The 20,581-nt window shown below is 33.8% G+C and overlaps 1 protein-coding gene across 1 annotated transcript; it reads right to left on the reverse strand.

The window, feature by feature from the left end:
* Positions 1 to 2,334: 2,334 nt before the first annotated feature.
* SPS1 (solanesyl diphosphate synthase 1) lies at positions 2,335 to 6,325 on the reverse strand. Its single transcript, XM_020349341.3, has 6 exons — positions 5,776 to 6,325; positions 5,465 to 5,598; positions 4,815 to 4,942; positions 4,556 to 4,659; positions 3,310 to 3,437; positions 2,335 to 3,200 (listed from the first exon to the last, which is right to left on the reverse strand). Exons 1-6 carry the CDS (start codon positions 6,008 to 6,010, stop codon positions 2,652 to 2,654), a joined length of 1,278 nt encoding a protein of 425 aa, XP_020204930.1. The 5' UTR covers positions 6,011 to 6,325; the 3' UTR covers positions 2,335 to 2,651.
* Positions 6,326 to 20,581: the final 14,256 nt, after the last annotated feature.

Below are 20,581 nucleotides of genomic sequence, written 5' to 3' on the forward strand. Positions count from 1 at the left end.
GTTCTATTTATTGTTAATGTTATACTTTAAGCATGATGAGAGAATATATTTTCGTTCTTCCATGCTTTTGTTGTTTTGTGCTTTGTTTTGACTAAATGTTCAAACACAAAGTTCATCCAAAAATTGAACTTAATATTAGACATGCAGTTTAAGCATTATCTTGTGTTGTTTACATTTATGTTATGAGTCGTGAGCTTTCACCACTGTGACATATCGACAAAGAATATTGTTGTGCATTAAACTATTTCATTCACTTTCATTTTCTTTTGAAATTTATGGCTTTTGAAGTGTCAATTATTTAATTTATGTTTTAAGTACAAATTATGTTATTGATGTAAAGATAATGTGAATCTTTTAATTTGTAAAAATTTAGATTTCAAAATTCATGATTTCTATATTGATGTTTTGAAAATCACTTTTATTTTTATTTAATAAGTTGTTATTCATTGAAATTGACGGATAAAGAAGTAAAAAAAATGACAGTGAAAGAAGACAAAAGAAATAGGGTTGTACAAGAGGGAGGGGAGGTGTTTAAAGAAAAGTAAAATGGGTGTAATTGCATGAAGAGAAAGAGGTGTGAATGACTTAATAGTGCATAGATGGAAAAGGATGGTGGAAGTATTTTCAAAATATGGAAAAACAAAAACAAAGTTTTGTTTTTAAATTATTTTATTTTTAAAAAGTCTAATGAGTTAACTCTTCTAATTCACTAATCCATGATGAGTTGAGTTAGGTTAAAATTTTCATGACTTACATATAGGGATGAAAATATGTCAAGTCATGCTAGACTTTGAATATACATGACCTATTCCATAAAATTAAATATTAAATCTAACTTATTATTTATCATAAATTTTATTATAGGATTGACTTTAACTTTTTAAAAGTATAGTCTGACCTATTAATCTATTTAAAAGTTTATTTAATCAATAATTATATTTTTAAATACATGTACAGATTTTTTTAATATGTATGATAAAAAGTAGTTTATTCAATTATTATTAAAATTTATAAATTAAAATAAAAATAAAAATAATTAACTCAAAAGATTATCAATTCATGCATATGTATGTACATTAATGTACACTCACAAAATATAATGAAAGGAAATAATCTTATAAATAAAATAAAATAAAATTCTTAATTTTGTATGGAACAAGAATCAGAAAATGTTTAAGTGTAGCTTACTCAGAAGTTCTCTCAACATATGCGCCAAAAGTCGAATGTTATCTCAAGGTCAAATCTCATGCTCTCTATGATGTTCAAACTATCCCAAGTAGTTAATAATGAGCTTATGACCAATTGAACTCTAACAAAGACACGAGTCAATATGAACACTACACCCAAATTCACATTGTTAGAGTTGATATCATGTCACATTGTCACAAGCTTAGGGAATTATTAAATAAAACCTAAGAGGTTGCATTCAAAGCGAATCTCAATTCCAAACTGATAAAATTTGGTTACATGTGGGATTTCGACAAAAGTTAACACTAAATCTAACATTTGTCTTGTTAAAAACAAAAACAAAATCCAACATTCAACAATGATAAACTATTTTAATTATAAATTTAAATATGTTTTTAGTCTCTCAAATTTAAAATAAATTTATTTTTAATTTTTTAAATTTAAAACTAATCTTTTTAGTCTTACAAATAAAAAAATATTTTAATTCTTATATTCAAATTTTGTTAAAGAACCTGTTAAATATTATCACATAAAATTATAACTTTTAATGTTTCTATTAGTAAAAACATCACATTAAACCTAACTAATACATAACTATTTCAATATGTTACTTTCACAATCTGTTGTTACTTTTAAATATATTATTGATAACTTGAGAAACTAAAACAAAATTTTTAAAAATAACATAACTATCTCAATCTGTTATTTTCACAATCCGTTACTTTCAGATATATTATTGATAACTTGAGAAACTAAAACAAAATTTTTAAAAATAACATAACTGTTTCAGTCTGTTATTTTCACAATCTGTTACTTTCAGATATATTATTGATAACTTGAGAAACTAAAACAAAATTTTTAAAAATAACATAGACTAAAAGTAAAAATTTTAAATTTGAGGGACTAAAAACATATTTAAACCATAATTGTATTATTTAATATAAGTTCTATTTTTCCATAATAAATAAATTAATCAGAGGATTCAATTTGCATAACGAAATGTTATGATTGCAAATACTTAAATTTGAAAATCTTTTATAGTGATAGAATAGAAGAAAGCATGATGATGAATGAGCAAGACCAAGACAAGATGGACTTTACAAGTCCAATTGTATGCTATCATCAGAAAATACATGAGAAAAGGAATCAGAAAAAAAAATATCAATCATCATTTTTTATTCTATTACTGTTTTCAAGATTCCAGAAAGGAAGATTGGAAAAAGAATATACTGGAGATGTGTATTGATACAATAATGAAATATATTATGTTCTCATCAAAATATATTAAATGATGAGAATGCGCACTTGCTTTGTCCTTCAATGTCTATACTAATGCCCCAAAAGTAGCACAGGAGTAGATTTGTTGGAAATTCTTGACATGACAAAAAGTTCAGGGCTCTCATCCCTATATACCAAAAGAATGCTTTTGTGATTCTTTAAAGGGGTCCTCAGCATGCATAAGCTTATGCAATCCGTTGAAGATTATATGCCACCATATCCTCAAGAGCTAAACGAAACACACTCTGGGGAAGGCATTGGAGACACTGAATTGCAAGATCAGCTTTCTCTTTTGCCAACTCCTGTGCTCTTTCAATGCCCCCACAACCCTTGACCAAATTGATGGCCTCATCAAGGGCACCAACCTCACTGAATTCAGACTCAATGATATCCCTCAACTTTGGTTCTTTCTCCAATGCAAAGATTACCGGTGCAGTCAGGTTGCCCTTGGCAAGGTCGGAGCCAGCTGGCTTTCCCAGTTGCTCGGCGGATTGAGTGAAATCCAATATGTCATCCACAACTTGGAAGGATAGACCAAGATTCTTTCCATATTCATACATTTTCTCAGTGATGCTGCTGTCAGCACCGCTGAAGATCGCAGCTCCTTTTGTGCTGGCAGCAATCAAGGACGCTGTCTTATAATAGCTCTTAATTAGATACTCATCAAGATGTAAATCGCAATCAAACAGGCTAGATGCCTGCCTTATTTCCCCACTTGCAAAATCTTTGATAACCTGTCACCACCAAATAGTAATGCAAAAGAACTTCAGAAAATGGGATTGTGAATCACTTCACACCCTCTGCTAAAATCACTGGCTTCAGGTGTATGGTGATGGAACTAACCTGGCTGATAAGTTTAATGACTTCAATATTTTCAAGGTTGGCTAGATACCATGATGACTGTGCGAACATGAAGTCTCCAGCCAGCACTGCAACTCTTGTTCCAAACATTTGATGAACAGTTTTCTTCCCTATTGGTACATAGCAATCACATTTTAGTTCAAATAGAGGAGAATGAAACCAGCAGAGGAGTTAGAGAAGAAAAAATATTGACACTTCTTAAGGTGATACGTAGCTTTGGTCTAATGACATGCAAGATTCTTACAGATTAATCATGTTCAATTCTCCATTATGCAATCTTAAGATATTTTATCAAGACAACAAGAAGTTTATATAAAACATATCTAACAAAATGAATGCATTAAAACAGGAACTGAAAAATTCAAGTTCAATCCAAGCAAGGTGTTTAAACTTTTAAGATCTATCCAGAATTTATATTTGGAGAACATATCATTTTTCCAGTTTCCACTACTAGAAATCCCATGAGCATGTATTGAGAAATATATTCTCTCTTAGTTCTCAGTTCTATTATATAAACTGGTACTGCCAGCCTGTCAAAAGGATACATTTTACCAAAGCTTGCTTGGGACTATGCTATTTAGGTTTTCCATAATTGCTTAAAGAGATGCACTCCATGCAACCAATAATAATCAAGCACTGATGATACACACCTTACCAGTGTTTTTTCTTATTCTTTTATCCGCTTTATTTTATTTCATTTTCTAGGTGGGTGGAGGGACTCTAGCAGGTATTAGCTCAACAGATGATAGAAAAATAAAGTGACATATACAGAATTTTTTATTCTTTATTCACATGTACAATAGCTTCTAATGTGAACTTTTTTGTCTTTCAGAATTCAGTACCAAAATCTGGTTCAGTTCTCTATTTTATTTTGTCACTCTTAGTCCCCTAAAGTGATGTTTTCTTAGACAAAGTGGGTGCATAGTCTTGTCATGCAGAAAATCATCACTAAGTAACAAGTTCTGGACCAGATCAAAGACTTCGATGAAACAAATTCTAAGCATGATGCAAGACCAAGTGACAAGGCTATTATACAAACAGAACATGCAAGGAAATTCTTGATCAAATAAATTATAACATTTTATCCCAGCTTAAAATCAAAACAACTATCTTGTATGAGAAAAAACTTCTCTATAGCATGCATCTTGCTAAATAAGACACACAACCAGAAATCTAAAGTGATGTCAGGAAAACTAAATTGGTATACAAAGAGAAATCACAGGCCTACCTCGTCGAAGGTCACTCTCATCTAGTACATCATCATGTATCAAACTTGCAGTATGAATCATTTCAATTATCTCTGCTAAACGTCGATGCTTTACAGTAAGTTCCCTGGAGTCATCCATTTCAACACAGTTTTCAACATTTTATTGTCATAGAATTAGGTCAGCCAAAGAACTTGCGTCTGTGCCTGTGCATATATCATACATGTGCATGCGCACATGTGTGTGTGAGAGAGAGAGAGAGAAACAGAATCCTGTGCTTACTTCAAGCCAAGTAGCTCAGCAGTTGCCCTTGACACCAAGAACACCAGAGCTGGTCTCATCCTCTTCCCACCAGCACTAAAAATCTGCTCAGCTGCAGACATTAAAACTGGATTTTCTGCACCTACAATCTATCAGAGCATCTTTATCAGAAACATTTAAAGTTAGGCAAAAAAGATCCGATCGTAACTAAAAGGACATGGCACCAGTTGACTTGATAAACATTCTTACAAAAAGAAAGGTCTAACAAGGGAGTAGTGACTTGTACAACAAAATCAACCGAGAATGACCATAAAAATCATCCAATCTCATTAAAAATTAAATAAAATTTCATAAAATTAATCCTGAAACATTGTACTTTATAAACTGGCATCAAGATACAAAGAAACATGTTGCTATCCAACAAAACCCAAAAAAGGATTTCAAGAAAGGTTAACAACAACGACGACGAGAAAAGAAAGGATCATCCAGTGCCAACGCCCCATGTTGCCTTCCATGCAAAATTGTATGCTTTTCTGGTCTGGTGAAGGCAAATTTCACCCACGACAGATAGAACAACAACAAAAGACTTCCCAAGATGGGACAGTAACAGTTATAAACCATTCACACTAAACAAAACATCGCAAAGCATCAACCCCAAAAGCATAACTTACCGACTGAAGATTTTTATTGAGAGTTAGCAAATCATCAGCAACCACTTCAAACAACCTAGCCGGCGAAATGGGGGATTCAGAATAACCCTTCAAGTCCAATCCTGTGGTAAGGCCTTCAATTGCTTTAGTCCCCCCTATTCAAAAACCAAAACTTTCAATGCCTAGTTCCACAAATATAACCAACACCAATCATATTTTTCCTCATTCAAACAAGTAACTAACATGAACCACCTCTACCACACACACACACACACACATTCCTATTGATAAAATTAAAACCTTACAACACGTCAAATAACACAATCTTATACCATTCAGCGTAGGCTCCGCAGTCTTCATAGAAGAAACACGACATTGAGTGTTCCTCCTCCTACAACAAACCAATTTACGAGCCCCATGGCCTCTGCCACTGCCACCACACCCTTTGGAATTCACCTTCACGCAGCTCCTCACAGTGTACCTGTCAAACGAAGCATTGGAAGAACAGCCACAAGAGACCAAGTTTTTGCCAGCAAAATCAATGCTTTTGCCTGTCACACACATCATTCTGACTTCTGAGCCAGGCCCAGAAGCGAAAAAACGCAGTCTCAATCCCAATTCACAATACCCAGATGGAAAATGAGGCCAATTTCACGTTAGGCAGAGACCCAGGAGCGATGTAAGGCCATTGAAGGAAGAACAGAGAAGAAGAAGAATGGAAAGAATGAAAAAAGAAGGGTGTTTCTAGCTCACAAGTTTGAAGTGGAAAGAAGGAACACACAAGAGTTAGAGGCGAGTGAGTGGATCCTAAAAGCCCACATGGGACTACGTTTCTTATCAGTTGGAGAGAGAAAGCGATGAGAATGAAATCTGTGACTCATGATTCTTCCTTCGAACATCTGATTAATTAAGAGGATAATAATAACTCGTGTGAACTCTAATCTTTCGGTAGGTCAAATTTTCTTATGTCATACTCTCAAACCCAATTTCTGGTAAATTTTGTCCCCTCCTAGATGTATAAAAAAATAACAAATACCTAATTTATAAATATTAACACAAGTATTTAAAATGCTAATTGATATTATTTTTTTTCTTGTATATAATAAATAGGTACCTAATTCAATAAAAATAGCTAAATTAGTTAACTATAATTAATAATATCATAATTTGAAACTTTATCTTAAAAATATCTTTAACGAATAATTATGATTTAAAATAATAATTATCTAATAAATATATTTATTAATTATCATTCACATTAAGTAAGACTATTATGAATAACAAAATTCTCACATTAAATATGAATGACAAAGTTCTCACATTAAATATTTAACATAATCGCATACTCAATACTTAAGCATAAGATTATTAATTAAGTTGAAATAACCTCACATCAATTGATTTACGTGTTATGTAGTGAGTGACAATTATACATTGGGAGTGTATTTTATTTAAATTTCAAAAGATTTTAAAGAACATTTTTTTATAAAAAAAATAGTAATATTCAATCAATATTTTTTTAATATAAAAATTCATGTGGTATTCAATTAAAACAATGAAGATTTTTTTAAAAGAATACATCAAAATCTGATGGTAATTAATAAAAAAAATTACTAAAAAAAGTTTGTTAATATTCAAAAACATAGAGATTTCAATGAATTATTTTGAATGATAGATTTTATGAGACTTTTTAGTGAAATTTACATATAACTCATCAAACAATTTAAGTGAAATTATTGAGATTTAGCATGATTTTTTTCTCTTTTGCCTTTTTTACTTCTTTTTATTTTTTCTCTCTAGCTCGTTTTCTCCTCTCTCTTCCCAATCTCATCTTCTTCTTTTGTTTCTCTCTCTTTCTTCCCCCCTCTCTTCATGTGTTCTCTATATCTCATTCTTTTTTTCCTTTTGTTCGCTTCTCTCATTTATAAGCATGATAACTAAACTCCCACTCGTGAGTATCTATTTGACTCTAACTCAATTTTAACTAGAAGAATCGCTTTGATCGATACAAGTTTCCCCCCGCTTGAGAAATCAGATTTGTGTGCAACTTCGGGTATATAACTCCTCATCCTACCTCTGTCCCCATACTCGCTCGTTACATTTTTTTTAGAAAAAAAAAATACACGCACATTATATATATAATACATATATACATATATATATATATATATATATATAAAATACATATATATATATATTGAAATATAAATTAATTATTTTAATAACTAAATAATTTAAATTATAGCACTAAGCAACAAACTTAAAATTATATGTTTAATTAAAAATGTAATTTAATTATTAAATTTTCTATTTATAAGTTCTTTTCTATTTATTATTTTTATATATCATTTATTTTATAATATAATTATTAATTTATAATTTAATTTATTTAAAATATATAAGTAAATTAAAATTAAAAAAAATGTGATGCGTCTTCATGGGTTTATTTGAATCTAACAAAATCTGATGGGGAAGAGAATGTGTTTTAAAAATATAAACTCGTCTTTTTAAAACCCTAACTTACCCCGCCTTTTATGAAACAGGGACGAGGAGAGTAAAACCTGCCCCGACCTGTCTCATTATTATCCTTATTCATTTACTTTTTCTTTTTCTCTTATCTTTTTTTTTATCTATTAATGTCTTTTGTTACATTTTTATTTACCAATATTGATGTATAATTTATCAATATTTGTTTTTAAATTATTAAATATTTAAAGTTATTTTTAAAATTATTAAATATTTAAAGTTATTTTTAAAATTATTAAATATTATATATTGTTAAATTTTTTAATTATTAAAATTTTTAAAAAATATTCTCAATAAAATTGATATTGAAATATCAAAATTTTAAATATATATTAAAATATATTTTGAAAATTCTATCGATTAATGAATATCTAAATTTGAACATATTGTTCAAATTCAATAGTATGAATGAAAAAATATAAATTATAGAGATTTGTATGCAGATAAATACTACTTAAGAGGACATAAAATTAGAATCAATTATTTATTAAAATATTAAAAAATTTATTGATTTTATTTTCTTTATTTAAACTTTATCATTTATGTTATTTTTTTTATTTATTAATTTTATTGTTTTTTAAAATTTTTATTATCCTTTGAAATATAACAAAATCCTTTCAAATATTATGAATTCTTAAGATACAAATTCATTAAAATCTCTATTGCAAAATTTTGATTAAAAAAATCTTAAAAATCATTATATTCCTACAAAGTCTTTTAAAAAAAATCTTAAAAGTTATTAAATTTCTACAAAATCTTTTAAAAATTTTAAGACTCTTTTGTTTAAAAAAGTCTTATGAAATCTCAATCCAATACACTCTCTTAATAAAATTAGTTGGAATTTAAGAAATATGTTTTTCAACCAATGAGTTCAACTTGTATTGTTAATAGTCCCCTTAATAAATAAAAAAATTATAAGGTGATATATAGGTCGCGTAAGGGGAGAGAAATAAGATTAGAGAGATAAAGAGGGAGTGGTTCAAATCCTCTTAACCTATCTTATTAAGGCAAATTTTACATATGCTTCCTAGTTCTCATTTCTATTAGACACCTTACCCCGAACCCCCCTCCCTACTTTTCAATTTTTTTTCAAGACAATCAACGACTCTTATCTTTATTATTTTTTTAAATCCTATTTTTTTTTATATTCTTAATTTAACAATTTTTAAACACCAAATTTTTAATCTATCTTTAGTATTGCATACATTAGATACAAGGTTGTAAATTTTATGAAGACATTATTTCCAGAGGAATGACTTGTTGATTATACAATGAATAATTAATTAGAAATAATATTTTTTTTATTATTACTATAATAAAAGTATGCTTTCTAAATTTTAAAATATACTTCCAACAATGGGAGGAGACAAATAGGAAATAAGGTCCAGGGGTGGAGGACCTAGAGGGGTCATGAATCCCCCCCCCCCACACACACCCCAATTTTTAAAAATGTATCAAAATTATTTTTAAAAGATTTGGCTGCCTAAAATTTATTATATATATATATATATATATGCATATTATAGGTTGATAGATGAAAATTATCATGTTAATTTATACTTATAAAAAGAAAAATAGAGAAATATATGTAGGATTGATATATAAGCTAATAGAAAGAGAGATAAAAGAAGTATAAATGAATGATAATAAATTAGTTATGATGTTAGAATATTTACATATAAGTGATAAAAAAATTTCCCCCCCCTCAAGATAAGTTATGGCTCCACCCTGTAATAAGGTCCATAGTTGAAGAGGATGAGGTCGGTGTTGGGGTGGAAAAGAAGGACGCGGAAAGAGATAAGAGAGATATAATGAGGTTGATGAAGTAGTTGGGTATATGACACGATGGTTAACAATGGCACACAATGGTTGATGGTGGTGCAATGACAACTGACAATGGTCGATAACAACATACAGTGTTGGCACTTGACACAAAGTTGTTAAATAGGTAATGCTAAGGTAAGGAGAGTCCATCCTAATTATATGATCGTAAATTGATCCTAGAGTTAATATTTGTGGTCCACCATAGAATCCATCTATTTTAAATATTTATCTTTATTAAAATGTTTTAGATAAAAGTTTTATTGTCTTTAACATAAATATTTAATTAGTTAAAAATTGTAACACTATGAGTTTTGGATGTTTTAATTTAATTACGTGACTAAATGTTGTTGTGTTTTTTATGTTGTTTTTTTTAGAACTCTAGAGTCAAGGGACTCTACGGGTTAAGTTTCCTTTCAGATAGTCTCAAACATAGTTAAGTTGGTTCAGCTCAAAAAAGGTATATAAGATTTTTCTTAAGACGTGAACATCATAAGTTCATATATCTTAAGAAATTCTAGAGAGAAGCTAGCAAGAAGTTCTCTACACCCAAACTATCTTCCCCTTGTTCTAAAATTGAAAAATCCTCCCTTTTCTACCTTCCTATTGTTGAATATACTAAATTGAGCTAATAGATCCAAGCTTGAGGAGCTAAAGATCTTGAGTCGAAATTGTTCAAAGAGTTTCTTTTCATCCTATTCTTTTATTCTTAGAGCAGCTGGAGGTAAAGGGAGCTTGGTGAATTTTGTTGTTATTGATGATTTTCTAGTCGTTAGTTAGCTTGAATTCATCGTTGTATGGTGAAATTGATGAGTTGAATATGTTGTGAAGGAGTAACCTTGAATTGTGTTCTTAGGTTGCTTGGTTGAATCTAGATGTTAGGATGGTTGCAAGTGTGGTTTTAGGCTGTTTTGGTGTTGTATATGTAGTATGCATTATATATATTGGATTGCATGTTGGGTTCTTGCTACATTTTAGGTGGATTGGATGAAATCATTTTCTGCATAAGTGCAAAAACTAATATTGCATTGGTGTTAAGTCTCAATTTTACTTCTTTTTGGATGAGACTTATTGAACAATTCCACTCATCCTCTGAACCATTGCAATATAATTGTTCTCCTTTTGGTTCATTTTGAGTGCAGATATAACTAACCCGAATTCATCTAACAATACCTTAATCCACCTCATTTTTTGTCCAGGTATTGAGTGAAGAGTGGAAAGTTGAAGATCCCTTGGATTGGAAATCTAAGAAGCTAAGGAGCAGAAAAGAGTGAATGCGCCGGGCGCCACATGACCTGCGCCGGGCGTGATCAAAACAGAGTCTCACCTCTGCAAAGCCACATCTACGCCGGGCGTAAAATGAATTGCGCCGGGCGTATCCTAAGGCAGAGAGTATTTGGAAGACCCTGTGCCGGGCGCGAAGACTTACGCGCCGGGCGCGAAACCTTAATCTGATCTCCCGAAGCTCGTATTTGAAGCCATTTTCGAGGGTTTCTCCCTCATTCACGCAGGGGCGCCTCCTTGGAGCTGTAGAAGGAATTCTCAGAGCTTGGGAACGTTCGTGTGTGGATCTTTCCTTCGGTTCTTCACTTCTCCTTTCATCTCTATTTTTTATTTACCCTCATTGTTGAGTGGTTCCACCCATTTTTGTGGGGTTAGATGTAACCAACGTACTCTATTGTAATCCTTACGTTTTTAATGATATATATATGTATTGTTTCATTCTTTGTTGTGTACGTTTCTACGCTTAATGCTTGCTTTGGATTGATCACCCTTTGCATGATTTAAGGTTGCATTGAGTATTGGAAAATACCATTGAAACTAGTTCTGGAACATATGCCTAGTGGAGATTGTATCTAGGGATAGAGCTTGACCCATTAGTAGTCTTAAATCCTAGCCCGTAATGCGGGTGTAGATATTGGGTACTCAAGGGATTGATATTCAATGTCTGCACCTAGGCTCTTTCTCTAAGGGATTAGGTTTGAGTAAACTTATGGGTTGACTAAGCAATGTATGTAACAAGAGATTAATGATTCATTAGTCTGACGTTTGGTGAAATCTAACCCCCACAACCTCACAAAACCATTATACCATTTCTATCATTTTCCACTCACAAACCAATATTTATTTATAGCTTTCATTCCAATAGTCACAACTTTGAATTCACATGACAAACTATGAAATTGGAATTATTCTTTAGTCACGAAAAGTCAATAAATGCTTATTTTACCTTCTAATCCATGTGGATATGATATTTTTACTACTTGAACGGCCGGTATACTTGCCGTGTTTGAGACCGTTGATAGAATTAAACTGATTTACAATTATAACAAAAGTACTTCAACGGAAATTTCAACAAGTTTTTGGCGCCGTTGCCGGGGATTAGCAAGGCAATTTAGTATTTATAGCTATTTGTGATTTAATCCTTTATTGCTTTTGTTATTTTTATGTTAGCAATGAATTGTTGGAGCTAACCTGTGTACTCTAGTCTTCAGCTTTCTCTTGTATGCAAGGTACTCTTCAAATTAGACTGACCAATCCTTCTGATCTGTTGTTGAGCAATCATGAGGTTGCACACGGGGCAAAGGGGAACAAGAGCAACAGGAGGAGAAGGAGAATCAGAGCACTTCAAGTTGGTCACTGTCAGGCTCGGGACAGTAAACAAGCGCTTCCTGGGAGGCAACCCAGAGATCTGAACTCTAGTGCATATGTTTTTCAGTTGCTTTAGTGTTTTAACTTTTATTGTGATTGTGTTATAATTGTATGCTATACTTGTTTTTGGGACTTGTGTTGTGATTGTTTATGTTTTGTGATATGTATGTTGTATTGTATTATATTTGTTTTGTGTTAGGTATTAATTATGTGAATCTTGCTTGAGTGGGTTAATATAGATTAGAATATGTTAGGAGTGTGAGGAGTGGAAAAATCTAGGTGGAAGCTTCACAGAGTTAACCACGGTAGGCAGGAGCGGCGTGCAGGGACTCCATCCGGTCCTCCTGCCTCTGCATAAAAGTCTCCAGGCAGCCCTCCAGTGCGTCAAAACGCTGATGGAGAGTGAGTGGAGGGCCTAGAGCAGCAGCATCCTCCATGGGTATGTCCTCTTGAGGCGCAGCGGCATGAATAGGCTCTGGTGCTGCCGGTGGTGCGTGGTCCTGGCAATAAGCAGAGATGTATCTGCTGTCAATGGCCCTGCCAGGACCCTCAAAAGGCGGCGAGTGGACATCCACGCCTGCAAGCTGGCATAACTGCGTGATGAGCGAGGGATGTCCAAGGGCGGAGCCAGGTGCAGAGTTGGCGCAGCCAGAGATCTCCATACAGATGATGCCGCCCAGGTCCACGGTCCTCTGTGTCATAATGCAGTACATGAGTATGGACCGGGTCCAGTGCAGGTCGGAGACGTGTGAGCACGGGAGGATGTTGGCATGCACCAATGCTGACCAAATCCTGACCACTGGCAGAAGATCTCGGCGTTTCAAATGTAGAGGCTGCTGAGATCGGTTCCTGTGGAACCCCAGTCCCGGCATGCAGATGGCAGCCTCTACGTTTGCAGGGTCCATCGTGGCAGTGGAGTAGTTGCCATACTCATTCTCCTCATCAGCCCGCAGCGCAGTCCCCAGAAACTGATTAATCGTCCTGGCGTCATAGGGGACTCGCACACCCCTAACATAGCTAGTAAATGGCGCAATGCCCTCCTCCAGTCTCAGAGCATTGGCATAGAACTCCTTAACCACTGCTATGTTGGCTGGGAGTGGGTAGGATCCAAGCTTGTCCCACCGGTGCCTGTGTAATTCATTCTGAAACTCCGGGGCCTCATTTTCTTCTAAATCAACTCTCCGCTCTAAAATAAACTTCCTGGTACTGATAGACTCAAAATGAGTCTCATTCCGCTCGGTGAGGAAGAGGTTGGAATAGGGCTGACTTGGCTTTTGGGGAGGTTGACCCGATTTGCCAGCACGGGGGCGCTTGCTTCAGGAGGCCATCTGCAAAAAAAATTAATACAAGAAGTACCAAGCAGATAGATGAGCACAATAAGATAGACCAGGATGACCAGTTTAGGTAAAGCACAATGAAAGCTAACCTTACTCTGAAACTGAAACCTAAAAAGAAACTAAAAACAACAAAAACAAGGGTTCAGAGGTGTTTGCGCCGGGCTTGAAACTTGTACGCCGGGCGCAAAGAGCATATAGCTCTCTCTGGAAGTAAATGCGCCGGGCGCAAAACATAATTGCGCCGGGCGCAGAGAGTAGAGAGGACTCTCTGGAACCAACTGCGCCGGGCGTAAAAATGAATTGCGCCGGGCGCAAGTAAACATTTTTTTTATTTAAAAAATGGTCCAGAACGGGCTGTTCCAAGATCAGAACGGGCCGTTCTTAAATTCGAAACGGGCCGTTCTGGAATTGGAACAGCCGTTCCAAGCTCCGAAATGGGCCGTTCTGGAGTTGAAACGGGTCGTTCCGAAGCTTCACGCCTGGCGTGACTGCACCCCAATGTGGGTGACAAGAACCCATGGAAACCCGAAATGGCTATGAACAAAACAAAACGGGGAAAAAGAGAAAAACAAAATAAAAGAACCTACTTGAGATGGAGTGCTTGGAGGTTAAAGAAAAAACAAACGCAGGCGCGCCCTTGAGATAGAAAACGTGAGCAGAGGATGGCAACAAGAGAGGGAATAGAGGGAGTTGAGATGGTGAGTGATTTGAGAGAGATGAGAGTGAGGGAGAAGGAGGGAGATGAGAGGGTTGCAGGGAGTGGAAGAGAGTTGTGAGAGGGAAGTTGAGAGGTTTGAAAGTGAAGAGTGAAAACGTGTGAAGTGGGAGAATGGGAGGTTAAGGGGCATCTGAAGGGTCACGTCGGGCGTGCAATTCTCCATGCCGGGCGCCATATCAGTAGAATTTCAAAAGTTACCCTCATCTGATGTGGCGCCGGGCTTGGCAGAGCGCCCGACGTATTTAAGGCTCAGACCTTCCAGTAGTTAATGCGCATGGCGCCCTAATAAATGCGCCGGGCTTGGTCGTTCCAGGGGCTTTAATGAAGGCTGGGCCGGGCGCAATTAGAAATTGCGCTCGGCGTGGGTCTTGACAGAGGCCCATTTACTCTAGGTGCGCTGGGCATGGCTAAGTCGCGCCCGGCGTGGTTAACTCTGTGAAGCTTCCACCTAGATTTTTCCACTCCTCACACTCCTAGCATATTCTAATCTATATTAACCCACTCAAGCAAGATTCACATAATTAATACCTAACACAAAACAAATATAATACAATACAACATACATATCACAAAACATAAACAATCACAAAACAAGTCCCAAAAACAAGTATAGCATACAATTATAACACAATCACAATAAAAGTTAAAACACTAAAGCAACTGAAAAACATATGCACTAGAGTTCAGATCTCTGGGTTGCCTCCCAGGAAGTGCTTGTTTACTGTCCCGAGCCTGACAGTGACCAACTTGAAGTGCTCTGATTCTCCTTCTCCTCTTGTTGCTCTTGTTACCCTTTGCCCCGTGTGCAACCTCATGATTGCTCAACAACGGCTCAGAAGGATTGGTCAGTCTAATTTGAAGAGTACCTTGCATACAAGAGAAAGCTGAAGACTAGAGTACACAGGTTAGCTCCAACAATTCATTGCTAACATAAAAATAACAAAAGCAATAAAGGATTAAATCACAAATAGCTATAAATACTAAATTGCCTTGCTAATCCCCGGCAACAGCGCCAAAAACTTGTTGAGATTTCCGTTGAAGTACTTTTGTTATAATTGTAAATCAGTTTAATTCTATCAACGGTCTCAAACACGGCAAGTATACCGGCCGTTCAAGTAGTAAAAATATCATATCCACATGGATTAGAAGGTAAGATAAGCATTTATTGACTTTTCGTGACTAAAGAATAATTCCAATTTCATAGTTTGTCATGTGAATTCAAAGTTGTGACTATTGGAATGAAAGCTATAAATAAATATTGGTTTGTGAGTGGAAAAGGATAGAAATGGTATAATGGTTTTGTGAGGTTGTGGGGGTTAGATTTCACCAAACGTCAGACTAATGAATCCTTAATCTCTTGTTACATACATTGCTTAGTCAACCCATAAGTTTACTCAAACCTAATCCCTTAAAGAACGAGCCTAGGTGCAGACATTGAATATCAATCCCTTGAGTACCCAATATCTACACCCGCATTACGGGCTAGGGTTTAAGACTACTAATGGGTCATGCTCTATCCCTAGATACAATCTCCACTAGGCATATGTTCCAGAACTAGTTTCAATGGTATTTTCCAATACTCAATGCAACCTTAAATCATGCAAAGGATGATCAATCCAAAGCAAACATTAAGCGTAGAAACGTACACAACAAAGAATGAAACAATACATATATATATATCATTAAAAACGTAAGGATTACAATAGAGTACGTTGGTTACATCTAACCCCACAAAAATGGGTGGAACCACTCAACAATGAGGGTAAATAAAAAATAGAGATGAAAGGAGAAGTGAAGAACCGAAGGAAAGATCCACACACGAACGTTCCCAAGCTATGAGAATTCCTTCTACAGCTCCAAGGAGGCGCCCCTACGTGAATGAGGGAGAAACCCTCGAAAATGGCTTCAAATACGAGCTTGGGGAGATCAGATTAGGGTTTCGTGCCCGACGCGTAAGTCTTCGCGCCCGGTGCAGGGTCTTCCAAATACTCTCTGCCTTAGGATACGCCCGACATAATTCATTTTACGCCCGGCGTAGATGTGGCTTTGCAGAGGTGAGACTCTGTTTTGATCACGCCCGGCGCAGGTCATGTGGCGCCCGGCGCATTCACTCTTCTCTGCTCCTTAGCTTCTTAGATTTCCAATCCAAGGGATCTTCAACTTTCCACTCTTCACTCAATACCTGCACAAAAAATGAGGTGGATTAAGGTATTGTTAGATGAATTCGGGTTAGTTATATCTGTACACAAAATGAACCAAAAGGAGAACAATTATATTGCAATGGTTCAGAGGATGAGTGGAATTGTTCAATAAGTCTCATCCAAAAAGAAGTAAAATTGAGACTTAACAATTGGGCACACCTTCATGGAGTTGGGCATGGTTTGATGTCAAGGGTTCTCATTCTCTTGATGTTGGGTGCAGGATTGGTGGCATTATATGTGAATAGAGAGAATCGTCTCTAACTTGGCCACATGAGGCATAATTTGAATGGTGTCGAACGTGAGGAGAGAGAATCATCTCAAGTTGAAATCACGTTGGGTGTTAAAGGAGTGGCATCAAGCGTGGATCAAGTTGAGGCCCTTTACCCGATTAAGGTTAGGCGTGGATTTTGACACTTCAGGTGCAATAAAGTGGTAGACTCTCTACCTCAATCACATCGAGTGCTAGTAGTTTGGCACTAAGCATGGCAAGACAGGAAGCCCTTGCTTTAATGGCATTGGGCGCCCAGGGGACGATCTCAAGAACAAGTTGCATGATGATTCTAATGTGATGTTTAAGTTGTTTTGTAATTGATATATGATGATTAAGTTGTATGATGAAGATGATATGATGATAGTTCATTATGTTTTAAGTTAATGTGCTATGTGATGATGCTTATGTTGTTAAGTTATAAGTTGATAGATAATGATGATGTTGTACAATTGTTTTATGACATAGTTGTTTAAGTTGATAAGTTGTTAGGCATGTGGTGTAAATATATGTCTTTGTTGAGATACATAAAAACTAGAGAAGAGTAAAATTTGTTTTAAAAATTAAAATATTCCATTATGTAGATATAAGTTCTAATGCTTTGAGAGCCCAAGTTGAAACCTATTAGTAAGTAAGTTGAATTTTGAATGGATAGTTATTTTTAAGTTGTCTCCTCTAGATTTTATGTAGTATCCGTATATGAGCAAGGTCGAGATGTACATGTATAAGATGATCAATCGAGTAAAGTACAAGGCTGAAGAGACTTAGTCCTTAATCGAATATTAGAAGAGTATAGTATTTGGAGGGTAGTCGATAGATTAATTCTATATGAGGCTTAGTGTTGCAAGCTAATGTTGTGATAAACTCATATCCAAATTGTTCTACTCTAATAATAATACTAGACTTCTTAGTTTAAGTGGTGAAACCTGCAAAATTAAAATAAGTTGTTAAATAAGTTTTTTAAGAGGCTTGAAATTGTCTATACTTGACCTAGTTGTAATAGATCAAATATTGTGGTTCGATAGGTTTAGCCACTTAAATTGCTCACTTCTATTGTAGGAGATCTTCATAGTTGATATGTGTGGCAATGCATTTGTTGTTTATTGTTGCTTATGTTGAATATGTTGTTGAGTGGAAGTTGATAAGTTGTATTATGTGAATAAGTTGTTTACGTATAGTAATTGATGATAAGTGAAGTTGCATGGTTGATGAATGTTGTTCCTAAGATGCTACTTATTATTGTCGACTAGCCTATTGATTTCATTTACAAGTTTACCTTATGTTTTTTCTTGTGGTTAGAATTATTATGATCATACTTGGTATGAACACAAGACAAGATTAATAGGATGACTTGGTTAGCTAGTGAAGGATCACACTAGTGGTGGGCTTGTTTTAGTGTTAGCAATTATTTTGTATAAACGTTTGATCGACAATTAGGATTATTTTATATACAATGATGTAGTTCATGTGAATGATTTATATGTGCACGATATTGTATATAACTCCTTTAAGGGACACTTTTTTATTTTCAAATTTTGTACCCTTTACTTATATATGTTGCATGAATGTTCGATTGACTATCGCGTGATAATCTTAGTATAAATGTGTAGTTTTAATTCCATTATATGCTATATTAAATACAGTAACTAGATGAATCGCTACAAAAACTTGTTAGAATTGTGTGACAGAACACAACACACAATATTTTTAAAAAGTATTTGTAAAATTTCATTTAAAACGCAAATAAACGTCATCTCTCGTGTTTCTTCCGTGTATTATAAATAAAATGAAAGAGCAAATAAATACAAGTATAATTAATAAAAATTAATATCTAGGACCATTCTTTCAGCCTCCAAAGACAGCTACTCCAACCGATCAGAAGATTAAAGACATTGAACCATTCAAATTAATCTCCAAGTCCAAGCACTATAGAATTATCAAGGCTACTTATGAATACTATTCCAACTCTATTAGATCTATTCCAAAGTGCTTCTGAACGATGTAAAGTATACTCATCATATTTTCAATATGCATTAATTGTCTTTTAAATTCATAATGTTTTCTCTATCTTTTTTGCTGAACATAATTTTGTGGATTTCTAACCAGAAACCAAATACACACATGCAATTGTCTAAAAAATTTGATGAAGAATTTTTTCATCCTAATGTCCTTAATGGTACAAATAAAAAAATAAAAGTAATCTTCAAAAATTTGTGACATCATACTTAATTTTTTTAAAATATACTCTCTCCATTTTAAATTGATTTAACTTTATATATATATATATATATATATATATATATATATATATAAGGAGCATATAAAATGTGAGAGAATTTATTATGAGAGATGAGAGGGTTAAAATATAACCCTTAGATTAATCAAGTGAGAGAAAATTTGGGATTCAATCAAGTGAGAGGAAATTAATCTAAGGGTTATATTTTAACCCTCTCATCTCTTATAATAAATTTTTTCTCACTTGATATGTTTCCTATATATATATATATATATTAAGAAAAACAATTATTCCAAAATAACAATATTTATTAGAGACTAATTTTACAAATTATATTTACTCCATTTCCTAATTCCTATAAATATATTATTAAGTGTTTTAAGATAATAATTAGGAGCAATAATAGGGCGAAAGTTTTAGTATTTCATTAAAAACATCATTATAATTTTTTTATACGCTAAAATGTCAATCAATTTGAAATAGAAAGTGTATATTTTGAAAGTGATGAGTTTTGTTTTTTTAATAAGAAGGTATAACTTTTTTACTAAGTCTATTCTTATAAAAGTAAATTGATATTCTAATTAGGAATTTATACTCAAGATGGGGAGTGAACTCTAACCTTTATTTAAAAAATACAAATATTAAATCATTTGAACTAACAATTTTTAATATTTAAAAATTAAGTTTAATAGACATACACTAAATTGATATATTTTTTTTGAACTTTCAATTAATTGAAAATCATCTTAAGCATGACTTAATATATGGTACAGGTATCTTTGGATGTGTTCGATAAAAGTATCTCTTTGGAGAAAGTTATTTAGAATACGCATCTCTAACATTGATGTACGTTGTCTTGTTTGATGTGCTCAAACAAGAGCCAGAGGAAAACATCAACATAAGAATTAAAGTAGCCATGAAAACCACAGAATTTGAGTTTGAGGATTCAGCCACGTTGCGTTTCAGTTGAACATGATATAATTCAAGAATATGCTATGTTCAAAATGCCATTGTGTGGCTTTCAAAAAAAATAAAAATAGAAATGGCATTGTGTGGCAATAGGTGTCATTGCCAATGACAGAAGGGTCTTATGGCAATATAGAGAGACTTTTGTCTTTATGTGTCAAACTAATCTCACTTGTTACATGAAAAAGTTCATGGCTTGTCAAAATCCAGAGCAGAATATGGACAAAAATAGACAAGAGAGAATCGATCAGGGTTTGTTTGTTTGTTATTTTGTGTTTTTTTTTTGTTTTAAAAATAAAAATTGTTAGATAAAAGTATTTTTTTTTATAAAATTATTCTAATATATATTAAGTTTTTAATAAAAACGAGATATTTTAAAGTTATTTTAGTTTTCTACTTTAAATTTCATATTA

The sequence above is a fragment of the Cajanus cajan genome, chromosome 10 (assembly GCF_000230855.2).
Source record: "Cajanus cajan strain Asha chromosome 10, NIPB_CcT2T_4, whole genome shotgun sequence".
Taxonomy (NCBI): Eukaryota; Viridiplantae; Streptophyta; class Magnoliopsida; order Fabales; family Fabaceae; genus Cajanus; species Cajanus cajan.

Coding starts and splice junctions, on each gene's coding strand:
- SPS1 (XM_020349341.3), bottom strand. CDS start 6,010: ATGATGTGTGTGACAGGCAAAAGCATTGATTTTGCTGGCAAAAACTTG. Junction 3,438..4,555: donor TGAGAGTGACCTTCGACGAG/GTAGGCCTGTGA, acceptor ATGTACCAATAG/GGAAGAAAACTGTTCATCAA. Junction 3,201..3,309: donor TCATTAAACTTATCAGCCAG/GTTAGTTCCATC, acceptor TGGTGGTGACAG/GTTATCAAAGATTTTGCAAG.